The sequence below is a fragment of the Crocuta crocuta genome, unplaced genomic scaffold (assembly GCF_008692635.1).
Source record: "Crocuta crocuta isolate KB4526 unplaced genomic scaffold, BGI_CrCroc_1.0 scaffold317, whole genome shotgun sequence".
NCBI classification, from domain to species: Eukaryota; Metazoa; Chordata; class Mammalia; order Carnivora; family Hyaenidae; genus Crocuta; species Crocuta crocuta.
This window is the reverse complement of record NW_027530984.1, coordinates 980,470-999,513: the sequence shown is the minus strand read 5'-3', so window position 1 is coordinate 999,513 and position 19,044 is coordinate 980,470. Positions and strand designations below refer to the sequence as shown.

The window sequence follows — 19,044 nt, the reverse complement described above, 5'->3', positions numbered from 1 at the left end:
AACTTTTTAAAAAATTACTTAAGGCAGCCAAAAAGAAAAACAAAAAACAGGGCTCCTAGGTAGCTCAGGAGATTGAGCATCTGACGCTTGATTTCAGCTCAGATTATGACCTCAAGGTCTTGGGATCAAGTCCCCCCAGCAGGCTCTGTTCTGAGGATGAAGTCTGCTTAATATTCTCTCTCTCTGTCTCTCTCTCTCTCTCTCTCTCTCCCCCTCTCTCTCTCTCCCTGTTCCCTCCCCTGATCATGCTTTATCTCAAAAACAAACAAAAAACAAAAAAACTCTAAGAACAAAAGACAATTTACCATCAAAGAGGCAATAATTAAATTCACAACTGCCTGCTCAATAGCAAGAATGGTGGTCAGAATAAAATGGCATGTTAAGAATGCCAAAGGAAAGGGGCACATGGGTGGCTCATCTGGTCAAGCATCTGACCCTTGATTTTGGCTCAGGTCATAATTTCACAGTTCATGAGTTTGGGCCCTGCATCAGGCTCTGAGCTGGCCGTGCAGAGCCTGCTTGGAATTCTCTCTCCCCCTCTTCCTCCTCTCTCTCTCTAAAAATAAATAAACTAAAAAAAGAATGCTAAAGGAAATAACCACTAATTTAAAATTCTATATCCTGTGAAAACGTCCTTCAGGAATAATAGTGAAATAAAGACATTTTCAGAAAGTCCTAAGCTGAGAAACTATTCATCTGTAGACTCTGCTAAAGGAAACATTGAGGGCTGTTCTTCAGAAAGAAGAAAAATAATTTTAAATGGAAGATTATATACCCAGAAAGAGGAATTAGTAACACAAATGGTAAATGTATAAATAAATTTAAAGGAATATTGTCTGTATAAATCTACAAAATAATATATTTTCCATCACACATATGGGAATAGAAGACAGTAAAAGTTCACATTAAACATTACATTTTGGTACACTGAGGATCCATATCACAATTTATGTGTTAACTGTAAAAGGAATAGCAAAAGAATATGAAAGTGCCAGAATAAAAGAGGGAGAAACTGTATGACAAAAATATACATTCAATCAATTCAAAAGTGAAGCATGAAAGGTTAATAAAAAGAACACTAAACAGAAAAGGAAACAAGAAAGCCCTTAGTAAGACAGTATAATTAGCACAAACATTGAAGTAATTATAGTTAATATAAAGGAATCAAATAATTTAAAAAAAAGATTATCAGATGCATAAAAATAAAATTGGAAAAATAGAATGTAACTCATTTTCTATCTATGGATAATGCACATAGAAACACAGACACACCGGTAGTAAAAGGACAAATCAATATGTATACAACATACTAACCAAAAAGAAATCTTCTATCATACAATTAAAATCAGACAAAGCAGAATTTATGAGAAAATGACTGTTTATGAATAAAGGTGGTCATTTCATCATGATTTTCAATTGACCATGAAACTAGAACAATGATAAAGTAGAATGTAACTAATAACAGTCTCAAAAATGTAAAAATTAATAGAATTGAGGGGAGAAATAGAAGATCTGCATCATAGTAGGAGATAAAATTTGTGATTATCTCAACGTAGAATTTTAGGCTTACAGGTATAAAATGAAGTTAAAGTTTTAGAAGAAAAAAATAAATTTACCTAACAAAATTACTAAAAACTGTGATTTCAGATATCAAATCTTTTCTACCAAAGAGATCATAATTGATAAATTTCTTCTAACTCAGGCAATATCAACTGTCATGGATTATTTTATACAGATTGAATATAGTTCATAGGACTGGATTTTGATGACAGAAAAGATCAAGCAATTAACTAACAATTTTTAAAATGCTGTTATAAATATTGTTAAATAATGTTTTACATATACAGTATTAACAAAGGTAAAATAATCTTGTTATCATTTGGAACTGATTTTTCTCCTTTATCTTAGAAATAGATCATTGGTTAAGATTTTATTATGAAAAACTTTTAAATTAATAACCGCTATTTTCTAAAGATCATCAATTAATGACCTTTTGTAAGTCACCAAAACATAAATCATGTTCTAAACTCTAGAATAAATATGTAATAAATTTTGAGCCAAAATATTATACATTTTAAGTGAAGCAGATTATCCTAAAGGTGGGCATAAAAAAAGAATCCTAACTAAGAATAATCCATGAAAATTAGTTGAACAGAAGACGGGTGCCAAGTTCTACTTGCTCACATCAATTGCTGGACAATTTCTTCTAATTAACATCAAAATGACCACGGGCTTGCAGGCATAGTAGTGTTGCAAAGCAGCAATCTTCATCTTAGGCCAAATATCTTAGGAACAAGTGTCAATCCTTATACCTCTCTTTGCAGGCAATCTGACACCTCTTGATCTTCTGGGAGGGAGAGTCAAGAGGAAAATTTACCTTGTTCCCATAGCACCTATTCCAAGTTCTGTTATTAAGGATCTCACTTCTTGAGAAGCAGAAAAGCTTTTATAAATTTCATCTTGGGGAAAATTTGTCCTAATTCAAGGCTCAAGGAAGAAACAACCAATTACTCAGAATCTCACTCAATAAATTCTATCACATTTGGGGGAAATTAGTAGAACTGTTTAAAAAAAAGAGTCACTAGTAAATTCAATTGCCATGCAAAGAATAATTCAAAATTCAAGCACCATGTCCCTTTGATCTACTAATCTAAGAATTATTCACATAATCTTTATGATTGTTAAGTAATCAGACAACAAATTTTAGGTATCCAGTAAGATCTGTAACATACAAGTTAATAGAGAGATAAACCAATTCAATTGCAGAGATGGATACAAAGGTGTGTGATATAATCAACTACAGTGTCAAAGTCATGTTTATAAAGCGTTCCACAAATGTAGTTCTAAACTCTTTCTCTTTTCCCAAACTAGAACATTGGGATGGTTGTTATCTAGCCTTAAGCCATAAGGGCCTGAAGGAAAAAGATCCAGAAAAAGTAAACAGTATATATTTCAAGGTCTCTGTTACTGAATCTAGAATTTTTCTTCAAAGATCAATAAAAACAAATGAATCATATACCTGCTAGTATTAAGCACACCAAATTATACTATAAAATTTATCGGAAAACTCAAGTTAGAAATGGCTGTTTTTTTGTTGATAACATTCCTTATGAAAGACAGAAAGACAGAAAGAAAGAGAAGGAAGGAAGGAAGGAAGGAAGGAAAAGTAATTAAAAGATAAACTGTTCAAAAATAAAAATTAACCAAAGTATTCTACTTTTATTTTTCTACTTCTATGAAATAAAACTCATACATAGATTTCAAATCATGGTAGTAGGGTCATGACATCTCACTGTTCTCCATACCATTTCCTTCATGAAAGCTGGCTTAATTTAGGAAATAAGCTCTCTAATAAAAGAACATGGATATGTAAAAAGAAATGGTATTTGAAGTAAAAAAGCTTGGATTAATATTTTTTATTCATACCTTCAAAGCAAGCAATTTATATTCTGATTTCCTTGCTCTGATTTATAAAATATTTGTGAAATGCCATGGTCTCTTGATAAAAACCCACTTCATTCTAGAAGAACCTTTGAGGTGAAATATTAATACCAGCCTCATATATACTATGACTTTTGTGTTATACACACTTTAGCCATAATACTGTATAAACTGTCTTAGTTTTCTTGTTCTGTCAAGATATCTAATTCTTTATGACTGTATGAGCCTTGCCAAATAAGCACAAAGTAGACACCACAGAGAATGTGTTCAGCAAGCAAAAGAATGACTTGTTTTCATTTCATTATTTAGTATTTTTGAACAATAACTAAGTGCCAGAGACTATTGTGGGCAGAAAATACAGCTGTAAATCATTAGAAAAGGGTCCCCTGGCTTCATGGAACAGAATCTAGCAGAGGAAGAAAGACACAATGAAAAAGGCAAAAAAAAAAAAAAAAAAGTATACATTGTTTTGGATGTTTATAAGTGCTATGGAAAAAAGCAGAGAAGAGGGATTGGAAATATTAAGGAGGGAGCTATTTTAATTTAAAATACATTGCTCAGGTAGGGCCTCATTGAAAAAGTGGCATCTGAGTAAAGCCCTGAAGGGTTGAAAGACAGCTGCTTGGGGGACAACGTTCCAGGCCTAAAGAACACCAGTGTGAAGACCCTAACACAGTAGAATGCCTGACATGTTGAACAGCAAGGACACCAGAATGGTGGGAGGAGAGTGGATAGGCTAGAAAACTACAGGAGATAATATTAGACAGAAAAAGGGGAGGGGCAGCTGTTAGAATTTTAGTTCAACTTAAAGACCTGGGCTTATACACTGAAAAGGGGAGGCATTTCAGACATTGAGCAGATGTGAAACAATGTGAAACTTGACTTACTTTTTTTTTTTTAATAAGAATCAGGATCTTTCTTGTTATTTTGGCAATAGACTGATGAGGTACAAAGACATGAGCAAAGAGACAGGAAAATAATGTCTAATCCAGGTAAGAGATGATGATTCTGACTTCATCAGAATGAAGGATGGAGTTGTAGAGGTGATTATCGTGGTTCAAGTCTACATATATTTTGAAGATAAAATGGAGACGGTCTACTGCTGGATGGAATACAGAATGTGAAATTAATAAAACACTGAGGTTTTGGCCTAAGTCAACAGAAGACTGATGTCACTATTAATTGAGATGCAGAAGAGTAAGTGAAGATCATGAACTCAGTTTGAGACATGTTTAATTTCTGCATGAGTCTGAAGGTCATGGGAAATTTCTGGGTTAGAGATGTCACCTCTGGAGTCATCAATATTTAGATGATATGTAAAGCTAGAAGATAGAAGAGATCATCACTGGTATTAGCCCAAGATGGAAAGAGAAAAAGTACAGGAATTGAATCCTAGAATAATCAAGCATTAAGGGTTCAGGAGGATTAAGGGTGACCAACAAAAAAGACTGAGGAGTGACCAATGTGATAGGAGGAAAAGCAGGCAAGTGCACTGCACTAGAGCCAAATGAAGAAACTGTTTCAAAAAAAGAGGAGACCCACAGTGTATAATACAGCAGATAAACAGGAATGAGACTGAGAATTGACTAGTGCATTTATGCATCTCCATATAACTATGGACACTATAGATATTATTCACAAAGCAGGTTAGAAGTTTTTGGGGTAAAGGCCAGCTAGAGTATAATCAAGAGAAAATGGAGAAACAGAGGGAGAAAAATGAGACAGAATGATTGTAGACCATTTTTTATAAACTTTTGCAGTAAAGGCAAAGTTTTGTCCTGAAATAGCAAGAGCAAAAAGGGATGCTTTCTAGAACACATAAGAGGGAACTGCCCTTTTCAAGGAACATGCGCAGTTCATTACATTAGAGGATAAAAGGCAGTGGAATAACTAGAAATAACTGTTGTTTCAAAGAATGTACTCATGAACATGATATTCAGTGGATTATTGGCATTACCTTCTTGTTACCATAATATATTCCTAGGAACCATAATTAGCCAAGTTTTAAAATAAAGCATAGTTATCAGCAACACTATACTGTAAGCATAGAACTGACATAGGGTAGGGCTTAAAATATTTGTTCTATAAATAGCAACTGTTTGGGGCACCAGGGTGGCTCAGTCGGTTGAACTCAGTCGGTTGAACAATGGACTCTTGATATTGGCTCATGAATCCCAGAGTCATGGGATCAAACCCCGTGTTAATAAAAATAAATAAATAGCAATTGTTTATTAAATTGTCATTATTAAATCAATAAAGCTAAAGTGTACCCCCTTTATAATCATTTGAAGTTAGCAAAAGTATTCAACATATTAGAGGGAACCAGAATTACCCATTTATATGTAAGTAAACAAGAAGCCTCAGAAGTTCAATGGTTTTCCTGTGTCATGGGGTTTCGCAAAGTTGAAACTAAAACCCAGCTACTATGATTTCTTGTTTAATACTTTTCCATGCAACCCATACTCTCTTGCTTATAAAAAGTATATGATGGGCTATAAAGTATGCTTAATACATTAAAAGATAAATTTATAAATACAAAGAGTTGAGTTCCTTAAAGAAATGTGTTTGTATAATTATATGAACTCTAATAATCTTTTCATATTTTAATCATAATAATGTTTGCCTTATTAAAACTTAGGAGTAGTCATGAGAAATACTTTCAATGGCCTGTGTCTCATAAAGAAGGTTTCCAGAAAAGTTTTGTCATATCTAATGAGCATAATGAAATGACAGAGATGGCTCAGAGTAAAACAAAAGTAAGCCATGAATAAAATCCTGGTACCACTTACCAACTGTGTGGTGTTGAACAAGTTACTTAACCTCTCTGTGCCTCGGCTGTATCATCTATAAAATGGGAATAATAATAATGACCTCACTGGTGTGTTTTGAGGATTAACTGAGATGATACATCTAACCAGTTTAATGAAGGAGCTGGATTTAGAAATCAACACTGTTGTGTCCCTGATTTCCTCAGGTGAAAAAATAAACCCCAGATAAAATTTCAAGTGGGTGTCTTAGCTTTTCTGCTCATGCTTGGAAAATAAACTATCTGTCCTTTTGTTTAGGAATTAAACAGTCTAACAATTTCATAGTCTAGTGCCATATAGGGCTATATAATGTATAAAGCCCCAAGCTCCTATCCTCCCTTAGGCTCACCCTTTCAGTCAGCTCAGGCTTATTTCAAGCTTTGAAGTTTGCAATAGAAGGTGTGGACATGGTAGTCTCCTTCCTGCTGATATCCTACATTCACAGCAACAATTTCTGACCCTTCCAGAGTCAGACACAGGGAGAATGAAATTGGAATGAAAGATCACAGTAGAATGTGGCTGACACAAATGTCATGTATGTTCAGGGCTTTCTGAATGGCAAAACACAATCAATGACCCTTCTTCTGGGGCAGGTTCATGGCTTTCTCAAAGAACCCCTCTTCCCCGGTTTTACTTGACTAGCTCTGTTTGTCCTTTAGAATCAATCCTCCAATTTCTCTCTCATTATTCACCACCTGGGAACCTGGGCTTCAAAATATTACTAACCATTTTTCTGACATTGGAGGACATGAAGCTTGCCTACCAGGTGACTTTCTACTCTACTATAGAGGCATGGGCGTCTCCAGCCACAGCTGTGACTTTTACACTTCAGACCATATCCTTTGGCTTCTGGAGGAAATATGTCAAGTTCTCTTAAGTGTATGCCCTGAAGTTCCTGTCGCTTGGCTGAAATGAACAGTAATCACCCCATCCCTCATACATGGAATGGTAGATTATGTACAACAAACCATCAGCTCTCTAAAACGATCTGGTCTCTCTTCTAGTCTTACCACCTCAACCCTTATAGAGCCCTAAAATGGAGTTTGAACTAACGTTGAACTTATTAGTTGGATTATGTCTTAGCACCTTCTGAAAATAGTCTTACACCTCACTTACTTAGTCTCCTTTCAAAGAGAAAGAAAGACCCCATTTTAATGTCTGAATGCTTAAATAAAACATTGCCTGACCTAGTGAGAGTGTTCAGAAATATTAGTATTGCTATTACTCATTATATCTTTTTTTAAGTTTATGTATTTATTTATGTATTTATTTATTTATTTTTAAAGAGATAGAGTGAGAGAGAGCATGAGCAGGGGAGGGTAAAGAGAGAGAGGGAGAGAGAGAATCCCAGGCAGCACAGAGCCCTATGTGGGGCTTGAACTCAAACTGTGAGCTCATGACCTGAGCTGAAACCAAGAATTGGACACTTAATTGACTAAGCCACACAGGTGCCCCCATAATATCTTCATTATTTAACATTTAAGGAGTGGATAGACAAAGAGTTGCTCCCAGAAAAAAATGGGGAGGAAAATGTCAAAAAATGTTTAAAAACCAAGACAATGTGGTGTCATATAAGTTAAGGGCATAAGGTGTTTGACTTTTTAGTTTGTTTTGTTTTGCTCTTTGAGAAGGGAGCAATCACAGTGTCAAATTCTGCAGTGAATTTTAATAAAACAGACTTACTGCATCCAGCACTTGGCTATTGATTACATCATTTTGAACACAGAGTCTGAGGGAAAGCCAGATTTCAGTTACTCAAAGGTGAATAGAAAATGAAGAAATCGAGACAGTGAGATCAGGCAAGTTGGGGAATAAACTTACAGGAAAAGAAAAGATAGATTGGTGGCTAAGCAGAGACACAGCATTAAGCGACTCTTTTGTTGGTATTGTACTTTTGCTTTTAAGAAATACATTTGAATGTGTTACCAAAAATAGCCAACTGATAGAGTAAGAAAGATTGAAGATAATAAAAACAGAAAAAAATGATCAAAAGGACATGAGAAGGGGACATCAAAGATTTAGATGGAGGTACTAACCTTAAACAAAAAGGGTAATCTTAAGATTAGAGAACATAAGTAAATGAAGATGAGTATGGGAATAAATAAGTGTATGGGAATATGTGGAAAAAGAACCAGTAATAGAGGACAATATAACCAGTAATCTAGAAAAGGAAAGAATTAAGGACATGGGAATAAAATGTTGAAATAATTAATAGCATTGCTTGGAACAGAGATGCCAAGGAGCAGGAAGATGAAAGAGGATCACTATATTTGCAAAATATATATCCATTGGTGGCATGCAGGAGTGTACTTCTAAGAAAATGGTGATGATAGAAGTCTGAATATAAAGGTTTAAAAAAAGACATAAATAAAGAGATCTAAATCATAAGAAACAAAGGCTGCTTGTGAACACCATTTCATTTGGCCAGGGGAAAAATAACTAGCTGGAGGAAAGAAAAGCACATTAAGAAAATAGAATAACTATAATAAGAGGTAGCAAAAGATGCAGCATCTTTAACAGAGCACGGGATAAAACACTTAGTGCAGTGGCATTAGGTTTCATTGAAAAGGGAAGAGTTCAATCCAGATGTTATCTTCTTAGTACAATAAGAAGGGGTGTTGTTTGACTCGATCAAGGGACATGTGAAAGTGGCCATCGAGGAAGTGGAAAATTTGGGGAAACCATTTAGAAGAGTGTAGTTAAGAGGTTTTTTTTTGTAAAAAAAGATAAATCAAAGGACTTCCAACATTTGATAAAGACTGCAGAGAATAAGGACTTTTAGTGCTTTTAATTGGTGCTAGTGTTCATTATTACCCAGCAAAATTGTGCAGTTAAGGTTGGCTAAGGATAATAATGATAATATCTATAGTAATAATAATAGCATAAATAGCTGCATTTAACATTTATTGAGCATGTACTATCTGTGAGGCGTTGAATCGATCACTTGACAAGTTCCAGGTCATTTATTCCTCATAATGATCCTATGAGGCAGGTTTTATCATTATTTGAATTATCTGCTTTGCCCAAAGTCACTGAGCTAGTAAGTTGCAACCCATAAAGATACCTAGGAGGTAGTCTGCCTCCAGAAAAAAATGTGACTCTCTGTAGTGTCACTTAAATATTTTGCATTTTAAAATGTCAAAATATAAACATATTCCTGCTCTCCACAAGTAGCTTCTTTTAACTTAATTCCTCTTCAAAGTAAACTACTAGCACACACCAATTTACGAAAAATGCCTGATATTTTTTTAATGTTTTATTTCTGAGAGAGAGAGAGACAGAGAGAGAGAGAGAGAGAGAGAGAGAGAGAGAAACATCGTGAGCAGGGGAGGGTCAGAGAGAGAGGGAGACACAGAACCTGAAGACAGGCTCCAGGCTCTGAGCTAGCTGTCAGCAGAGCCTGACGTGGGGCTCGAACCCCCGAACTGCGAGACCATGACCTGAGCCAAAGTCGAACACTCAACTGAGCCACCCAGTTGCCCCTCTCCTGACATTTTTAAATGTTCAGGGTTTCTGAAGAACATACACATACCTCCTTTCAACCACTCCCAAGGAAAGATATCATCCCTCCTCTGAATTAAGGAAATAGAGTTTCAGAGAAGTCAAGTTACTTACCAATGGTCCCTCAGCTAATAAGTGGAAGAACTCCAATTCAAATTCAGATCTTCTGACTCAACTTCAAAGCCTTTGCCATTCAGTTCATTACCAGTCCTTGTCCATCCTTTCTCCTCAATATTCTTTCCATTTCTATTGTCTTTCTTAGATTCAAGGTTCACAATCCCATTTCAAATTACCACAACTCACCAGAATTATTACATTATCACAATAAGCTCCCCTAACATAATAATGGCCCAAATGATCCTTTTAGCTTTTATTTGTGATAGATCAGTTACAATGGTGGTCCTTATGCTTCATTCCTTCCTGTAGTTTTGCCATGCAATTTTGTATTGCATTCCATTCTGTCTCCTGGCTTGGCCATGAAATATTGCCAAAATAAGACTCAACCAGATGCTTAAAAACCACTTGCTTGTTTCTGCTTTGCCCTTACTCCTCATGAGAACCTGCCAGGGCTAGCCTACTGCAGGATTACACATATGCATAGAGATGAGTGGCCCCAGTTGATCCAGCCAAAGTCATCCTAATTCAAACAATAGCCAGTTAATGTACACCTAACTGAGCCAACCTTCAGCTAACCAATGGCATAAATGAGCCCAGCCAAGATCAACCGATCTAAGTCAAGATCAGCTGAATTCCATAAACTCAAAATTTTACATGAGGTTTTACACTGAGGTTTCGTGTCGTTCATTACATAGCATAATTTTATTTATTGTTTAAATGTTTTTATTAACATTCCAGTTAGTTAACATGCAGTTACATTAGTTTTAGGTGTAAAATGTAGTGATTCAACACTTTTCCATACAACATCCAGTGCTCATCACAAGTGTACTCCTTAATCCCCATCACCTATTTCCCCCATCCCCCCACCTATCTCCCTTCTAGTAACTATTAGTTTGTTCTCTATAGTTAAGAGTCTGTTTCTTGGTTTTCCTCTCTCTTTTTTCCCTTTTCATCATTTGTTTTGTTTCTTAAGTTCCACATATAAGCGAAATCATGTGGTATTTGTCTTTCTACACAGCAGGAGATACCTGATGCTTATATTATGTAATACATCATAAATCAAAATGGCAGAGTAATATTCCTTCATTACTACCTCATCATGTCACCAGTTCACTCAAAATTTTACTGATGATCCTGTGTACAAACTCCTGTTGTTAGCTGTCACCATGTAAATGAACAGGTCATATTCCTTCATTGCCATCATATAAAATTTCATTCCTATCCTACAACCCTTTGACAAACAAATCTTTCAGTTATTCTCCTTAGATTCCTATTTAGTCTTCTTAAAAAAATAAACAAAAAACACAGGCATGCTGCTAGCTCATCTGTCTCCTTTGTGCAAATTAAGGACCTCAAGCCTAGCCTAGAAAGAAGAGCATAGGCGCATAGGCTGAACTTTAACCCCTTAAAAGTCTTTGAGAGTATCCTATGTACAACTCTACTACTCCACACAGAGTATCTTTGAATTATTGCAAGATTGTCTTTAAAAGACCTCTTGAATATCACTTTACACATGAAGTTTCTGTATTTAATCATATGTCTATATTATAGCTCAGATTTTTTTCAGTACTTGTACAAACTTCTGGCACTGTATTAAGTTGGGTCCATTTATTTATTTATTTATTTATTTATTTATTTATTTATTGAGACAGAGACAGAATATGAGCAGGGGAGGAGCAGAGAGAGAGGGAGAAACAGAATGTGAAGCAGGCTCCAGGCTTTGAGCTGTCAGGACAGAACCTGACATGGTGGGGGGGCTTGAACTCACAAACTGTGAGACCATGACCTGAGCCGAAGTTGGATGTTTAACCAACTGAGCCACACATGTGCCCCATTTATGTATTGTTTTTAAAGCAACTCTATTTCCTAAGTTCTCTGAGAGCCAAATATGTTCCTTTTCTCCCTTATCCCCTTTGAAAATATATGTAACTAGTTAATAATACACAGAAGATCCTCAATATATGCTAAATGAAGTACTAATATATTTTAATGTATAAAACATATATAGACATTTATTCAAATAGTCTTAATAAGCATATTAGTAATTGACAAATATCTGTCCTGTTCTCAAAAATGTTTAAACTATTTGATCAATATTCCTAGTAAATTATTTTAATACTCCATAAATATACAGAAATTAATTTATACTTTAGCATTCTGGACAAAACAAATGCAAGGCTTTTTATATTGAATACATTGCAAATTAATTAGTTTTTACTTATATTATTTTCTTTAATCATCACAGACCACCCTGTGAATTAGTATTAAATGATCTTTATAGCCTGGAAATCTGAAGTCCTGACTCAAGTTGACGATGTACGAAAGAGTCACAACACAAACTAGATCTTCCTGTATCAAGTTTATTGCTATTTCTCCACGCAAATGAATATGAATTTAGTTCCGATTTCAATTTAAAAGCCCTCCCTCCAGACCTGGTACTCCACTGGTTCAGAGAGTAAGATGATTAAGATATGCTCTCGTTCTCAAGGAGCATATAGTCCAGGTTGGGAAACAGGCATATAAACAGATAATTTAATGATAATATGGAAAATAATAAGGCTAAGAAACACAGAGGAAATGTACCTGGGGGTTCAGAGAAGGCTTCCTGGAAGAGATAAAGTCTTGGTAAGAAGTGAAGCAAAGACATTGAGGAAGAACATTATGGGCATACAGGCGAATATGTACGAAGGAGAGGATGGAAAAGCATGAAGCTTGTGGAGATACTGCAAGCAGTGTAGTATCATTCAAACACATGGCATGACACATTTGCTAAAGTGGAAATATTAGGAGATAGAAAAACAAAGAAGCCTGGGACCAGGTGCAAAAAGAAAAAAATAAAGAGATTTGAGAATTATTTAGAAGATTAAAACCAATATGGCTAAAAGATGATTGAATTTAGGACTACCAGGAATCTGGGTGAGGCGGTAGAGCACCAAGAGTCAGGTGGGGAATGGGAGGCAGAGGATGACTGAGTTTGGGCCATGTTGAATCTGAGGTTCTGTGGAACATTTAACCCATCTGTGCATAAGAAAGGATGAAAATGGAGAGTGAAGCTGAGAAACATCAGGCTTGGTGATGTGCAACTATTAGTACTGTTTAAACAGAGTTATACCCAATCACATGAGGAAAGACTAGACACTATGGCTGCAAAATACTTTATATGGTTAGGATTGTTAAAATTATTGCTACATTTGTTCATAAAGGAATGTTCTGAGCAAAAGTGATTAAAGTCAAGCATCAAATCACCAACACCTAAAAGTATTGTACAAAAAATAGTACGTCATAAAGTTTAACTCTGCTTTGACTTCTATCCCATGTTTGTTAAAATGATTTTCATTTTTATGTTATTGTAGTAGCTTTCAATTTTACATGCTTTATTTCTGCCTCAAAATGCACATTTATAGTAGTAATTTTCTCCTTCCAGCTTAATATCCAACGCAATGCCACAAAACAGTGCAGACACATCGCTTACAAAAAAGTCAAGAAGATTCAAAGATACCAGTTAAAGAAGAATATTCCTCTATTGCTTGCAAGATACCCACAGCCCTTAAGGTACAGATTAGATTATTTAAAATTTGCTTTAAAAATATCATAGGACCATCACTGATTGCTAAGGACTTGTGAACTGCTAGCATTATTCAAATATGTAGAATAGTGAAATGTAAATCAACATCGGAAAAAAAGTGTCAGAGTATTTATAAAAGACCTTGGAACTATGTCTTTTATACAGACATATAAATATGAAAAGGACTACAACAAGAGTTCTTCATATAGGGTAATGAGATTACCTAATGGAGATGTGATAAAGGGTTCTCAGTTATCCTTTCCATTCTGAGAGTCTTTAATATCTTAATCATACACTTCAAGTTAATAGTACATCTGGGTTTAGAAGTTTATCAACTTTAATATATAATTTTCAATATTTATGAAAAGATATTTGCTACAAGGCATAACTTCATGGAGGGAGGTCAACTCTTCAACATTTCTGTACTGTCCTTAAAGTGGAGGGCCAATAAAATTTGTATGTAAGAGAAAAATATAGTGTATTGGGGTTGATTATTAAAAATCTCATTTATATTCTATAATCTTTCTCATACTATAACAAACACAATTATTCTATTTTTAAATAAGAAAACTGAGCCTTAGTAATAGCTTTGTATGTAAAAAAGCTTGAAATTCTTAAAATGATATCTTTTTCTATAAAATAAGATGCTTTACAAACATATTGAAAAAATCTACTCTAACAGTTTTAGTTTGTTAGAGTAAGGCTAAATGTTTCCCTTTTCTCTAATTTCCAAAATATATTTTAAAGAAACTGGTTGAATGTTTTTGGAGAAGAGAGGATAATACATAGAAAATTCCAAGAATTTTTGAGGAGGTGCTAGGCATTTTTAAAGAGAGACAAATAAAATATAATTAGAGAGTAGACTTCCAAACTACAATCATTTCCAAAGATCACACATCTGAAAAATGGAAACTATGTATTTCCAAATGTCATAATACTGTTTAAAGAGCAAGAAAGAGAAAACTAACTATTCCCATATTTGGGTGATTGAAAGCTAGCTGATCAACAGCTGATTTTTCTACACCCACCAAAACATACAGATAAAATTTTCAAAACAAAGACCTGATAGGAACTCAGGCTTCACACCCACCATCACCAAAGTACCACAGATTTAAGATAAGATTTTATGTGAACAAGTAATAATCTATTTTTAAATTTTTCTCACCAAAACATACACATCATACATTTTAAGCAAAAAGACTATTCTAAGAATAGAAATAAAGCAAAGTCTTGTCACATTTGTTATTGCAATAGGAAAGACAAATATTACCCGGAAGCATACCTGTGGCAGGGCTGAATTGAGCTGTCTCTGGAGCGAATCTCTGTCATAGATGACATCCTGTAGTCTTTGCTGGGCAAGTGAGAGGCTTTCTTGGGTCTCCCGAAGGGTATCTAGAAGACGGTCCCTTTCATCTAGCATATTCACCATCAGCTGCTCAAAATGGGAGTCTGAGTCTGAGCCACTGCTTTGGGACCCCCTTTGGCTCATTGGGGTGTCCTCATTAATCGTGGGCATCACTTCACACATCATTGCTTAAAGGAAGTAAAGGGGAGGGAAGTCTTAGTACTAAGAAACTACTTGCAATAATGCCACTTAACCCTCAACTCACCAAACTCTGCAACTCATTAGTCTGATTGTCTCTTTCTTCTCCTACCCACCGCCCCAACTCCAACTAAATATTTTGACCTCAATGAAATAGGACTCATTGACTTCGGCCAATATACATCCTTTCTCTTTTATTGGTAATCTATAAACTTCTACCTACAGGATACAACTTGGCTTCACCTACTTCTCAAAGATTTGGGTTTTTTGTTTTCATGATTTATTCCTCCAGTTCAATTTATAGTAATATGTTATTCAAGTTACTAAGTGATCACCTTTCTTCCCCTGTAAGCTTACAAATCTCTTGTAGCTAACAGCTCCATGTTACTGTTATTTGTTATATTGTTAAAAGCAAGCACAGTGTCTGGCTCTTAATGGGTAGGAAGTCAATGACTTTTGAATGGCTTAAATAATTGAATGAATTAATGTTCACTCTTTCCTTTAGGAAATCTATGAATTTTCATTTATGAAAATCTATGAGTATTCATTTTATATAATAATCGGTTTTGACTTTTTAATTTTGCCAACAGATTTTTTTTTTTGCATACCAACTAGTTTATAGTTTCTTGACTTTACAACTCCCATTTTATCACCTTTATGTGCTCTCTGCCTAAATTGTTAAGGCACTTTACATAAAGTAGATAAAGTGATATTAACTAAATTAGATAGAAGCTTTATGAAATAGACTGAGGTGCATCAGTGTGTTTAGGTCATTATTCTACTAATTACACTTAGTATTCCTTTGTCTCGTGTGAACTGCATTGTGTGTTTTCCGTCCAAACAATACAGCTAACACTCTTTCAAATATTCCGCAAAACAGACACGATAAATTACATTAGCTAACGGAGTAACTTCACATCTCAGCTGTTAATCACAAGCTTCCAGTCATGAAATAAATGAACTGTTCAGAATATTTTTAAATCATTTATTAATTGATTTAAAATAGACAACAGACTTTTAGGTACACTGATCTATATAGCATTATAAAAATTAGAGATTATCTCATTTTCTCTTTTACCTTCTATCTTATGTTTAAAAAAGAATCAAACCCATCTCGATTTCAGTTGCTGTACTAAGGCCAGGAGCTATTAATTAGAGGGCTTGATTTTGCAGAAGACTGATGTGGAGACATGCTGGTTTGGCTGTTGATCCTGGAGCATTCTTTGGTTTTATAATGCAAGGTCAATTCACTTTTCTGCCTATATATTCCTGTCCTTGGGGAAAAAATTTCTGGTGATATAGTCAAATAAAATGTCAAGACCTGACAGCTCAATACCTAATTACTTTTATGCAATTCTTCATATAAATTGGGTTACTGAGGAGACAAATTCAATTACCTGAATGATTTGGTCAGGGCCCACTGAAAACTAGGAGAAACTTTTTAAAAGATAAAAGAAAAGTACCCTGTGACTGATATTCTATATAAAAAAAATTCGGGGGAGGATGAATTTTAGGATAATTCAAGATAATAGTTTGAATTGTTGCTCACCACTCAAAACACTGAGCTATCTGGAGGCAAAAAAGTGGACTTGTTCAGTTTCTTATCCATCTTAAAATAAGTAAAAGAATAGACACATAAGATGTATTTAAATGCATATGTGAGTGCACACATATGTGTGCACACACACATGTTCATACATGGTTACTATGGCTAACCACTTAATAGATGAAAATATAATATTTTATTTGCATTTTTCTCAATTTGAATTTTATTGTACTATCACAAAGATGGAAAGAAGACTCTTTTCTAACTGCTATACATATCCTTTTCACTAATTGAAAAGGAACTGGGAAAAAAATGTTCCATCACATCTGAATATTAAAAACAATTAGTTCACATGCCATGCATGAAAATCCACACATTGAACAGCTGTGTCATTCTGAGAAATCATTACCAGGAGCCAATGTGTTTCTTTTTGACATTTAAGGTTAAAACAAAATCCTGGGAGAGGAAATGATAGCACTGTGACAATTTGTGCCAGAACACTTGCACAGATTACATTTTAGGGTTACTTAAACATTCTTAAATCCATATTTTACATCATATCCTTCCTAAAAAAAACACTGAGTTCATCTTCACTCTGATTTACTTATAAAAACTTGAAATTCCAAGGAAAAGCATATCTGCAGTGATTACCTCAGCTACAATTTCCTCCTGGATATACTACCTCATACTAACAAAGGCTTGGTGTCATCATGGGACATTAGACATTCACAAACTTTAGGCTCTTAGATCAGTATAACAGCTTATGTCTGATTTAGTCAACCCAGAGATGCTACCATGAGAAGCAGCTTAGGGACTTAGGGTCTTAGTCTATTAATTCACTCAACTTGATTTGATTTCATAACTGAGGCATTGGAATCAGAGCAAGTCACATCACCTCTCAAAACCTCAGCATTCTCTTCTGTAAGGGAGGGAGAAGAATCCATAATTTTCTTTTAAAACAAGCCCATTGCAAGGCTTCAATAGAATACCTAACTGAGATCACACAGTAAAATTCTAAAGAGCAATTCACAAATTCCAGTATTTATTCATTGTATAAAGTGACCAACATTCACCTTTTCAGGCAGAATATTTTGCCTTCTAATTCTAAGCCTAAAGTTTTAATCCAGTAGAGCACTTTGAACTCCTCAAATCCAATTTGAAAAATTAAACTATGCCAAAGTTACTTAGAAAATAAGATGAACTCATCTGCCTTTTCTTCACCAACAGACAACCAAAATGAGTAAATCTGAAGTCTTCTCACCAAAACTAGAAGATAAAGTTTTTCTACAAAATTTAAAGGGCACTTTCATGAACTAGTTTAGTTTCTGGCACTAGAACTTGAATTCTGTCTAATAGAAATGATAAAATATTTGTATAACCCTGAAAATATAACCTATTTTAAATTCACATTTAGGTATTAAATTCATACATTCAATGTGAGTTAAACACCGTATTATACAATGGTCAACATCTGAAGTAACTTCTAGACACTGTCTATCCTCTAGTGTACTACATCTTCCTATACCACTTTTAACTTTTAAAGTCATTTTCAGTCTTAAAAAATGTACTGTACCACATAATTCCTGAAAAACCAGGAAGGACATCCTAATAGCTCACTTGGCTATTTGCCTTTTCAGCACTCCTCTCCAAAGCCAATTGAATTTATGAATTATGTTATCCTCTTCGAGATGTTGATGCCTTGTTCAGTAAATTAGAGAAGGTTTCAAGACCTAATTAGAGATATTGTTTATTTTTGTTGTGAAAGGGAAAAAAATAATATAGTGGTTGGTTTAATTGTCCCAGTGCTTAAATTTAGCTGGAAGAATTTTATACCAGGAAAACCAACTCCCTTACTCTTAGTATGTAACCTTGACTGTCTTCCAGATATCACAGGCTTAAAAATAAAAGTTTTGAATGCCCACTGGAGTCATTACCCAAGGGCTTTCAAGATCCAATGTGTTTCTTAGCAATATATGCCTTGCAAGCAGTACCTATTTAGATATGATAATGTTACAAAAGGCTTTTTTCTGTCAATGAATCACTTTATTGAAGCAGATCATTGGGATTTAGAACCGACTAGAGGCAAAAGATGCAATTATTCTGGGTAGTTAGTTTCCTCTTCAAAGATTTAGTCCTAGGAACCAACCCAGCTCCACCTCAGTTAACCCACAAGGAGTAAGAGAAATCCTAGCCATTGTCTGATTACATTACATGAATATTCCTCCTCCTATTTAACTCTTTGAAATCCCTTGTCCTCAGGAAATATTATCACCACCTCTAATGGAATCATTTTGCACTTTCTTTACCCCAGTGCTCTTACAGATGGCCAAGAGCCAGCTCTTGCCACACAGCTGGACAGTTACCTCNGACTTTGACTTCATAATTTCCACACTAACATTCTTTATCGCCTGCCCAACAAGAGAGCCAAGTTGGGAGGAGGTGGAGAAATAGGAGAAGAGAGAGGATGGGGGTGGAAAGCAAAAGGTATGGAACAGTAATTGGCAAGGAGGAATTTGCATCTCAT

At 34.9% G+C, this 19,044-nt stretch overlaps 1 protein-coding gene across 5 annotated transcripts in view; it reads right to left on the bottom strand.

Annotated features, from left to right (window-relative positions):
* The window catches only part of PPFIA2 (PPFI scaffold protein A2), a 471,655-nt gene that overhangs the window by 451,910 nt on the left and 701 nt on the right, over positions 1–19,044 (bottom strand). For all 5 annotated transcript variants that reach the window (XR_013336610.1, XM_077770196.1, XM_077770197.1 and 2 more), the window contains exon 2: positions 14,714–14,964. Coding sequence is in view for 4 of the 5 variants with exons in the window: in XM_077770196.1 (XP_077626322.1) it covers positions 14,714–14,962 (249 nt within the window). In the remaining variant the exon portion in view is untranslated. The remainder of the gene's footprint in view (positions 1–14,713; positions 14,965–19,044) is intronic.